Raw genomic sequence first — 11,077 nt, forward strand, 5'->3', positions numbered from 1 at the left:
TAGTGGAGAAGCTTCTACGATGGTTATTGCTATCAATCCGCAACGTGGCACCTCAATGCAACAATCAAACTCTAATGTTGCATCAACATAGATCTTCTACGGTGCGTTACCCTGTCCTATGCAGACACAAGGCCATTCGCAATGATCGCCTTACTCCTACTTGAACAATGTGCTCGGACAGGGATGAGGCGATTAATGCACGCTGCCTTGTATTTGCACAGCACGGCAAGACGGGCCCGCGCCGTAGAAGAGGTTATGAGCAGTAACATTACCAATTCACGTAACAGGGCATCCTCTTATGGAAAACCGTTGACTACCAACCACTACACATCCCTCGTAATAGGAGGTAAGGCCCAACCACCCGCAACCGCCATGAAGCAGTCTCTGGTGGCAAAGAGACCTTCTCCGGTCAGAAGTACGGAGTCTTTAGCCTTGACTGTGGATGCGAATGCATATAGATTCTTGGCGTTGGTCGACGCGGCCACGGTGGAGGAAGTCATTCAGGCTAGAGCTAGTTAAGATGACTCTTTGCGTATGCTCCCGTAACCCGAGTAGGAGTAGCCCCTCAGATAACTCCACCTCCCCATCCCCTCAATTAAGGTTGGGGAATGGAATGCCAGGGGCATTAATGAACCCGGCAAGAGAAGGGCGGTTTTAGATTGGGCCAGCTTGATTCAAATAGCGGGGTTTGGGACTTTGGGGTGCTTGAAACCAGAGCCAGAAACCAGAGTCAAGGCTGTTAATTTTATAAATTGCAATCATAGAAGATAGGGAAAATTACATCCCCTCCTCTGTACTTTGCCCTAATTACATGGTCCTCCCCTTGGTTTTCCCATCTTGTATACGATTTCTCTGTAGTTTCCAAATAATTACTAAGACCTCCCCTGCTGTTAGCCTCCATCTGTTAAGTCGTGACGTGGCGTATTATATTTTTTTAATAGCAAAACTAACCCTGAGACCTTGTGAGAATACCATTACACTTTTTTGATTAATACCAAAACTAACCTTGAGACCTTGTAAGAATACCATTATACCCTTTTGATTAAAAGCGAAGAGAAGGGGGTTTCTTTCTCTTCTTCTTCTTCCCCACTTCGCCTTCCTCCTTTGTACCTGGATATCGCCGGCGATGAAACCAGCTGTCATTGACTGAGAAGGAGTTGAGACGCACATTCTCTCCTCTTAGCCTGAAGGCCTCGCGATCATAGGCCAAGGCGGCGTCTTCGGCGGTGCCTCATGGGTTTGGAAGCAGAGGAAGAGGAGGAGACGCAGATGGGCAAATGAGAGCACAGAGACCAGATGAAGGGGATAGGGGACCAGGAAAGAGGAAAAATCCAATAACAACCTAGTATGATAGAATAAATACACAAAATTTCCATATTAACAGCTATCTTGGAAAAGAGATCACTTCACTCAAAATAAATCCTCTCAACATCATCAAATGCTCCAAATAAAGAAGCCTCATCACCATGTGATGATAGATCCAAATGATTCCAGAAAGCCTAGCATTTTTGTTCAAGTCAAAACAAATAACACAGGGCTGCTAGAAAAAGATTACAGAGAATCCCTCCCAAGCGGACAATTTCCAACTTTCATAAGAGTTGAACTCTCCAGCAACATTTGCCCAACTAAGCGTAAAAGAGTACAAGGAGGTCACAGACCTTCACGAGAAATTTCTAAGGTGTCCAACTAGACTTTATCAACCAATAACACTCTCGATCCATCAAACCATCATCATCAAAAGCCCAGGCGGTCACTTTGGTTGGGAATATTCCCACTTCTTCCCCAAAACAACGAAACAGGAAATCCAGTTTAGGGTTCTGCTTTAAATTGAAATCGTTTGAGGTGGCCAGACCAAGTGATCACCGGCTCCCAAGGTTGACGGCGAACGACGACGAATTACCGACGACCAGAAGGCTGTCATCAAACGCCTTGGATAGCCTACGGATGACCATGAATCGTATCATAGATCAGGGAAGAAAACTCTTTTTCTTAAGCAAAGAATCTGGAATATTTTAGAATTCATCTTCAACCTCCATCCACGATTCCAGAAGATCCTAACCCCTTCTATTAAAACCCAAAACAAGAATGCGACGGCAACAACCCCAACCCTTCATTCCTTGGTGGGTTCGGAGTCCTCAGCTCTTCAATGAGCGATCTGATGCATTTTCATTCGATATCGAACACAACCACCGGACGTGATGGAGTGATGTGTGGATTGAACTTAACCAGTCAACATGCCCTACATTCAAGAAAACCACTTTCAGAAAATCTCTTGACCTTCGTTTTCGCCGGAGATACCTTAGAGCTTAGTGGAGATGAAGACCGGTGATTCGTTTCCTCTGTTATAGGTGTTTTAGGTTGAAGATGAAGGAAAGGGTAGCATTGTAATTTAATTTCTGTTGTTTTAGTACAAGGGTTAAATAGTCTTTTCCAAATAATATCTAATAGTAGACTAACACCGTAAGCTACAGGAAGTCAAAATGTAAGGTGAAAAAACCAAAGGGAGGAGAGTGTAATTAAGATAAAGTACAGGGGAGGGAAATATAATTTTCCCATTTTCTAATGGACAGAAGTTCCACACTTCCACTATTCGAGCACGACCCTCGAGTAGGAAATCGCGCCAGAGAGATTGTGTTAAATTTTATTTGTTTTAAAAACATATTTCGAAGTTTTTAAACATTTCCCTCCTTTATTTGAATTTTGCATTCTTGTTTGTTGTGTAGAGTATGAGGTAAGCAACAAGAGGAGTGAAAGGTTTCCCAAGTTTATAAGCAAAATTGGAATCAAGGGGATGAGGTTCAAGAGCGAGGGGTCTCTCATACAAGGTGAGGGGCTAGGCCGGGGTCGGCCTGAGCCGTACCTATATGGATATGTATAGACCTTTGGGTATATGACAAAAACCTACTTGAACTCCTTATACACTTTTCGTTAATCAATGGCATCATAAACGGATTTTGATTTATTATTTAGTGAGCCTAGCCTTGCTCTCCCATATTAATCATTTTTTAGGTAAAGCTCGAGAAACTCTTGTAGCATTTATATATGGGCTGTTTCAGATCTTAAGGACGGTGTCTACTTTGGTGCTTCTCAACCAGTTTTTACTATTTGCATGTTACTACAACTTGGCGATATCATCTTCATCGGTTCATTGTTACTTGAACTTCTAAGTTGGCAGCAAATTCTTATAGTTATTTATATAAAATCTTATTACTTAAATACTTTTATTTCTAAAAGAGAGACTCACTAATCCCGATTCGAAATGGAATTTGTTGAATAGATCCTAATTTCCACATATCTTAATCGTTGTGGTTTGAATTGGAATCGGAACGACAATTCCTTAACCGATTCCTTTGTATTTGCAATTGAATTGGACGGATTCTTGATTCCAGAGCCGATCCTAGTTTTACCATTATATTGCTAAGAACCAGTTGGATTGGATGATTCAGATCGGAATTGACAATCGCCAATTTGATCCCCAATTCTGATTTTTAAAATCATGGGTGTGAGATGGATTTTATCAATAGAGGTTTCACATTTTGTTTTAGGAGAAAAAGTATCAGCATAGTTCCCATAGTTCATTATGTGAGAGGGGGTAAGAAAAAATAATCCCCATGGGGCTTCCTTTTTTCTAATTTTCTAAATTTCAACCTTCATAAAAAAGATAAATATTTTGCTAATTTTTTAGATTTCATTAGGAATTTCAAACATTGCCATCATTTTCCTTGCTGCCTTAACAACCTTCTCTTTTGGAGAGTGTTTGATCAAGTATTTCTTTTTAATCCCTTTGGATTTTCCCAATATCATCTTCTCTCTTAGTAATCCTTATGCATTAAAAAAGAAATATTTCACTAATTTAAAGATTTCATTCAAAATTTAAAATAGGGAAGCAGTTTTCTGTACGGGAATGTGGCCTACGCCAACACTCCCATGTGTCTATCTCTCTCCTCCTTAAAACAAGGGGGTAGAGGTGTCTTTTCACATGGGAAGAAGAGAGATAGACTCATGGGAGTACTGACGTAGACCACACTCCTGGACAGAGAACTTTTTCCCTTTAAAATATTAGCATGACACATACCAGCATTTCCCTTGCTACTCTTGCAATCTCCATGGTATAGGGCCTACAGGCCCTTTTCTTTGGAGGGTGTTTAATCGATTGATTTATATAACCAAATTATCTATTTAAGCTGCTTTCTTGAAATGATTATCTCAGAACTATCTTAACCAGCATGAAGAACAAAGCATCCTCCGTCGCAGCCTTCCACTGATCTTTAAGGAAGGTAATCTCCTTTAAACACCCCTCGATACTTCTCCGTGACCTAACTTGGCATGCATGTACTTCAAGCAGATGTACCAATTAACAAAGTTAACCTTTGGGACCTCCTAATCCTAGTCAGTAAATGTGTTAATATGTTCCCAAATCCCTCAATATTTTGGGACCAAAGGTTTTTTACTTAAACATTCCTATTTCCTTGCCACCATATTATTTTGCAATGGCCTCTCAAGGTAACCCTTCTTTTCTATTTTTTCATCTGTAACTTCAGATTCAAACAGCTACTTTTGTTGTCTATATCTCCTGTGGCAACAAAGAAAGGCAAAATTAAAATAGAAAGGGTAAAATACAACTTTCAGTTGAGGTGCCAACAAAGAACAATATGAATACATGGAACAGGCCGGAGTACTATGTTAAGGACCTCTTGCTGTCCCAAGAGCCTGTAAACTTTGCTCATTAGTCTCTTTGCCATGCTTTTTAAGTCGTAAGCTCCATACCAAGATTCTTGCCATAAATGGTTCCATTCCAATTAAATTAACTTGATAGTTGGTTTTCTGAAAAAAGAAAAATAGAGGTATAAAGGGGAAGATTTAGCCGGAAATCCGTCCAGTTTAACCTCTCCAACCTGTGTGTATGTGTGTGTGTTGGTTTACCGCACAACTAACTGATGTAACAAGTACAAAATAAACATAATTTTTCTAGATCATAAATCACAAAATATTATCTTCCAAATCCAATCAAGAATGGAATGTCTATGAGGTAAAGGTACATCAACCAATCAAACTCATGCTGAATTCCCATAGCTTCTTTGCCAACTCCATGTCCTTAGCTTGTGAAGTGGATTTAGCTAGGTTACTATCAGCAAAGTACTCACCACCGACCCCCTTGACTTGTGGATGCATAGCCACATAGCAAGTGGTTGCAGCACCCTGCAACCATATCGATTGAATTAATTTAGCAATAAATGAAGGTAGAAGTTCAAAATGTGATATAATAAAAAATAAAAAATAAAACAAACAGAATTTTTTAGTAAGCATATTTAGGCCGAATGAATGTATGCATTCATTGTTGACCCGTAACGATTTTAGTACATGGGTTCAACCAAAATACAAAAAGTACCTGCTGAACATTTTTTAGCAAATATTTCGCAAGTGAACGAACAATTCCTGCATAAAAAATACAGAAGATCGAGAAATCATATACCAGACTTTTAACCATGCAATCTACAAAAAAAAATGATAAGGAAACATCAGTGTAGTAACACCAACTTAGTTTTTTATGGCCTCGTAGGAGGAGGATCTTTCCCTTAGAGAACGGATTTGGATGGACATGACCTTCATCGGTGGATCCAGTGCTGACATTGTGGGTAAGCTTGCCTTTGGTACCACCATCTACCATATCTGATTGGAGCGCAATCTCAAATGATGAACTCCTAACTCCAGATCCCTCCAGCAAATTTTGGCCATCATTGCTTTTGACATTAGAAGCAAACTTTCAGCGGCCTGCTCTCGGTGCATTGACTCCCCGCAGAATAGGCTAATTGTGGATTCCTGGGGTTTTCCCTTTTCATTGTACTCTTTCTAAGCCTCTTCTAGATGAGGCTGGGTTTTTTTTGTATTTTAATTTTCTTCCCTCTTCCCCCCCCCACTTCTCTTTTGGGAGCCCATGTTTTTTTCTCTTTGGTTATGTATTTTTTATTAACAAAAAAAAAAAAAGTTTTATATGACATAATGCACATATATAACCCAAACCAAGTACAAAATTCCAATTGTTTCATGAACAACAGATCAAAGAAATTTTTCAATATGATACTATGTTTCTCTAAAATAAAGGATGGAACTACCCACACGATCGGCAAAGAAAATAAAAAATATATAATTTGCCATCATAAATTATACTTTGTATGATGAGATATAGCACGCATAATGATCCAAAGTGATCCAGTGGCTTTTTCTTCCTTAGGAAAGATTAAAATAAATATGGATGTGAAATAGATTGACCACTTACCATTTAAAAAGCTGTTTCCATTTAAAAGGCTGTTATCGCGTAGAATATTGGTCATGATAGCTCCTGGATGAAGTGAATTCACAGTTATGTCAACCCCCTCTTCCTGTTAAATAAAGTAAAGAAACCATGAAAACCAAACTGTGTTTTGCCTTGTAAAAATTTCATTGCTGCAATAACTGCTTAACTACTATGAAATAGTGGAGGTAATATATTAGCACAACTAAAGAGTAAACAGTTGGATTACCTACATCCTCAAAATAAGATAATAGAAGAGAAATTCGGCATGCAATTGAACATTCAACAGTCAAAATAGATATAACAGAACGAACTCTTGTGTACATGTTAAGGTGATGCAAGCCTCAAAATAGGTTGCTGGACTCGGATTGAGAGAGTGATAGAAATAGGCTCCAATAATCTTGAACTCGGATTGAGGATTTTCCAGAACCATACAAGATTTGTAAAATAGTCATAACTCTCTAGATATAACTCGTAATGAGTTGATTCTAAACCCAAAAGAAAGAAGACTCGTGGGGCTAAAACTGTCGTGAAGAAAGTTTTCTCTGATTCTGATTGTAGATTAGTGAAAATAAACTGAGAACACAGACCTTCTGCAAATCCGAATTCTGAAATTGAAAACAACAAAGTATTTTTTTGTGGGTTTTTGTAAAAGGATAAATATGGGACTGAAACACCTCTTCTAGGATGTGTAGTAGTACCAAGAATGTTGTTGCAACTCATCTAGGATGCAAGTAACACAATAGAAAGCACCAACTCTTCAAGGTTTCAAAGAATGAACTCTTCTAGGTTCAAAAGGGAGAACCCATCATAGTTCTAATATATGCTCAAAACAAATTTCATTAATCAAATTCTAGTCTCTATTACAAATAAGATAAGTAGGCCTTTTATAGGCAAATAAAAAGGAATCCTAAAAGTTCCTACGATGTCTCAACCAAGACATTTTATGATTCACCACTAGTTTACATTTAATATCCTACAACATTTTACAAATAAACAAGATCAGTATCTAAGATACAGGTATTGGGCATATTATGGCACATATTTGAGAAAAGATATTTTAATCATGGTGAATCCTAAAACAAGGAAAAGTTCCTAAACAAACTACTTATGCAAACGCCATCAATCACCCCCCTAATATTGAGCCCGAATCAGCTCCCCATATGTGAAGGCTTTGCATACGGTTTCATAATGAGATGTGTCCTTTTGCCACCACAAATGCCCCTTTATGTTGTCATTAAGAGTGTTTAAAGGAGCATTTGTACAAGAAAAAGGACAAGTATAGTCATGGAACTGTGCGTGAAGAGTTATTACACTCCATGTATGGAGGAGCTGATCCAAAATCCCAAATATTCCTAGTGAATGTAATCAATTTCGTATGTCTACAAAAGGGGGGGGGGGGAACTTCCTTAAATTTACAGAAATAATTGTGATACATAAATTAATTGGATACCTTTAGATGCTGATTAAGTTCATTAGCATGCAATATGTTCGCAAGCTTTGATTGGCCATATGCGCGCCAAGTTTCATACCTGAAAATTAGCAAGTTCAAAAATAAATTAAAATGGCTTGAACAATTGCAATTCATAGACCAGACTTATGCCAATACCATCATATTATTTAAAGGGACTGTCTAAATGACAACTCTATAGGTGTATTTAGAAGTTGACACCATCTTTTAATCGCCCCTTGTCTTATTCCCAAAAGTTCTAAAGTTCGGGGTATAAAAGGGTTTTCAAAATAATTTGAAAGTAGCATATCATTATGTCATTATCAAAAGTTATCATTGTTTTGCATATTTTTCGCGCACATGTGTAAAATAACAATATGTACTCTCATTAAGGGGGGGGGGATGTGTTATACTAAAAGGGTAAAAAAGTAAGGTTAAAAATTATTTGAGACCTTAAGGGATGTCAATAAGAAAATCCCTTATTTAAAAAATATATATATAGCAAGAATATAGGCATAAATTAATGTTGATCCTACGAGATAGAGATATATATATATATATGTATAATATAGGCAGAAATTAATGATGGGATCCTAATATGCTCCTTTGATTCTCCAAAACATAGAATATTGCCACTGTGAATGTTGTTAGCAAAGTGATACCCTGATTTATCATTGATTCCATCAAAACGAATTCCTTCGGGATATGTACTCCGGTGACCATATGATGAAACACAAACAATTCTTCCCTCATTCTTACTTTCATGTGCTGTACTTTTCATTGTCTCCAACAAAAGATTTGTCAAAAGAAAATGGCCTGCAAAACCATAAGTCCTCCTGATATTAGTTCCAACTCTATCAAATGGGCTACAAATTACAAACAACAATTCAAAAGCTACAAAAAATTATTCAATGTTAAATGCTTGGAATATCTGTCCAACATACCTATGTGGTTTGTTGCAAAATGTAGTTCTATGTTGTCTTGTGAAAGTGTGAACGGAGTAACAACAACTCCTGCATTATTGCTTAATACCAAGAAGACAAAAATCACTATCCTCTTCTTACTAAATTTTAAAAAAAAAAAAAAAAACCCTAAGAAGACAGAAGAGGTCCATAAAAAGAGGCAATAAGAAGTGCATATCACAGTAATCCGCCACCCAAAAGGCACATATAACCAAGAGGAGAAACAAGAGCACAAGTTAGCAATGCAATCTCGCCTACTCCCCCATCTCTTACATAAGAATGTTCAGAGGAAGACCCGATGAATGGAAATCTGATGCAAATTTCCTCACAGATGCCATTGAACTGAGATCCAATTCCATCACATCCACTTTAGCAGTAGGCACTTCCTTCATGATTGCTTCTTTAACATTCCTTCCATCAGCCATGTTCCTCACCCCCATAACAACATGAACTCCACGCAATGCAAGAACACGCGCTGTCTCAGCCCCAATACCACTCGATGCTCCTGTAAGTACAACAGACATAAGCATCTAACAGTAAAAAAGAATAGGTATCAAATGCACCTACCAAAACATGAAATGTCAATGGCAAACATCAAACCAGGGATGGCACATCCATAAAGACATTATTAACTAAAAAAAATAAACAACGAAGAAAGTAAATCCCATTGTTAAACCCAGCTCCAACAAACATTGTGCTCCCAATGGCATGGTTTTATTCTTCATCACATAAAAGTTATAGTTCCTGACTGATTATAATGTTTAATTCCATTAGGTTGCTTAGTGGTTACTTAATTCTCTTAGAATTTGTTGAAGTAGTTGAAGTTTACTCAAAACATTATTGAGTTTTTTAATATCAGGATGTAACACCCCCCTCAGTTAACCTAATTGAATAGAAGTTTATTTGTGAAAGTGTGTGGGCTGTGAACTCTTCTCCCCTACCCCTCTCTTCTCCTCTTCTCTTTTTTTTTCACATTACTGTTCATAATCCCAAAACAGTCAGTATCTCCTCTTCTCCTTCTCTCTCTTTCTCTCCACTGCATATTTGTGCAGCACAGGACTGTTCTCTTCTCTCTGCCACAGACAGGCTTGAAGAAGGTATTCTCTGTTATCAGAATTCTCTAAACAGGTCAGTCGATATTGTGTTGAGTCAATATTAGAATCTGCTTGAACATAATAATATGTGTTTCGGGTTTTAATCTCTTTTCTGAAACTGATCTTCAGTTCCATCTCCCCCACTATACTTTAGATCTGTTTCTGAACATATTATCTTGCAACTCTAGCTCTGGTTTCATTCCTTCTCCTTTTCCCAGATCTGACATTAATATCAATCAAGTGTTTTGTTCTCAAACCAAAATTCTTTCCCCCTTTTAATTTCCTGCTCTGATTACTTAGCTGAAACTACTTGATCATTATTAAGCTCTTTTATTAGCCATCACATACATCAGTTCACTCATGGGTCTGTTTGCATCTGAGATCTATGTACTTTTGGATAGCAGAACTGCATAAAATTGGGTAACTGGGCGGTTACTAGCAAAGTGGGAAAAAGTTCAACTAACACAAGAGGCAGCTGTTCTCAACATGCTAAGTACAAAACAAACCCATTTGAAACAGTAATAATCATTGCCGAAGACAAAGTAAGAACTGGAGAAGAGAGATTTTTTGACCGCCCCAAACAAAAAAGCTATGAACTCACAGTATTTGTAATACCCATATAAAAAAAATTGAATTAAAAAGTCAAATTAAAAGATTTAGAAAATAAGAAACAGAACAAGAACTGGATAATCCAAACAAAAATTATTTTTTTGGGTGAATAATCCCCCAAAAAGAAAAAAAAAATGTTACCAGTAACAATGGCAGCGAGACCAGTTCCATCTATTCCTTGGGTGACTTTCTCTGCTGTTGAACTAGGTGAGAACCCAGAGGGCCCTTTGCTGCCAAGCCACATCGTTTCTTCGCTGCAAAGCGTAATTCAGAGTATCAAAGAAGGCAATAGTTCCTGGACTCTTCACCAGTTGCAACATTGCCATTTATTACTCTTAAGTCAAACCATAAGAGTTCACCCAAAAAAAAAATTCAAACCCTAAGAATTTGTTTAAGAATTTGGATCCTCACAGTGCGGCTGGTTTGCAGGGGACCCCAAATCCTTTTGTCCAAGGGGTCGCCTCTCTCTCTCTCCCTTTCTCCGCCAACGTTCGTTACAGTCTACAGTCAACACTCTACACTTCAATGGTGCACTATTCGAAATTTTCTAATGGTATTATGAAATTACCCGCCCCACCCCATGCATAAATCTCATCCTATTGATGCTTTATAGCGTGTTCCCATTGATCACCACATGCAGAAATCTCACCCTATTGATGCTTTATAACAT

General features: G+C 38.0%; 1 protein-coding gene across 2 annotated transcripts; it reads right to left on the reverse strand.

The window, feature by feature from the left end:
• Positions 1–4,922: 4,922 nt before the first annotated feature.
• On the reverse strand, positions 4,923–10,754 carry LOC122649735 (short-chain dehydrogenase TIC 32, chloroplastic-like). Of its 2 annotated transcripts, none has more exons than XM_043842979.1 (8): positions 10,549–10,754; positions 8,978–9,209; positions 8,687–8,766; positions 8,405–8,558; positions 7,746–7,824; positions 6,296–6,380; positions 5,390–5,436; positions 4,923–5,199 (listed from the first exon to the last, which is right to left on the reverse strand). In XM_043842979.1, exons 1-8 carry the CDS (start codon positions 10,649–10,651, stop codon positions 5,041–5,043), a joined length of 939 nt encoding a protein of 312 aa, XP_043698914.1. In that variant the 5' UTR covers positions 10,652–10,754; the 3' UTR covers positions 4,923–5,040. The 2 variants fall into 2 exon arrangements, with proteins under 2 accessions (XP_043698914.1, XP_043698913.1); XM_043842978.1 differs by having other exon boundaries at positions 6,278–6,380.
• Between the last annotated feature and the right edge of the window lie 323 nt (positions 10,755–11,077).

This window comes from Telopea speciosissima, chromosome 2 (genome assembly GCF_018873765.1).
Source record: "Telopea speciosissima isolate NSW1024214 ecotype Mountain lineage chromosome 2, Tspe_v1, whole genome shotgun sequence".
Lineage (NCBI taxonomy): Eukaryota > Viridiplantae > Streptophyta > Magnoliopsida > Proteales > Proteaceae > Telopea > Telopea speciosissima.

Coding starts and splice junctions, on each gene's coding strand:
- LOC122649735 (XM_043842978.1), bottom strand. CDS start 10,651: ATGTGGCTTGGCAGCAAAGGGCCCTCTGGGTTCTCACCTAGTTCAACA. Junction 8,559..8,686: donor TTTTGCAACAAACCACATAG/GTATGTTGGACA, acceptor ATGGTTTTGCAG/GCCATTTTCTTTTGACAAAT. Junction 5,437..6,277: donor TGGAAACAGCTTTTTAAATG/GTAAGTGGTCAA, acceptor TTTTTTATGCAG/GAATTGTTCGTTCACTTGCG.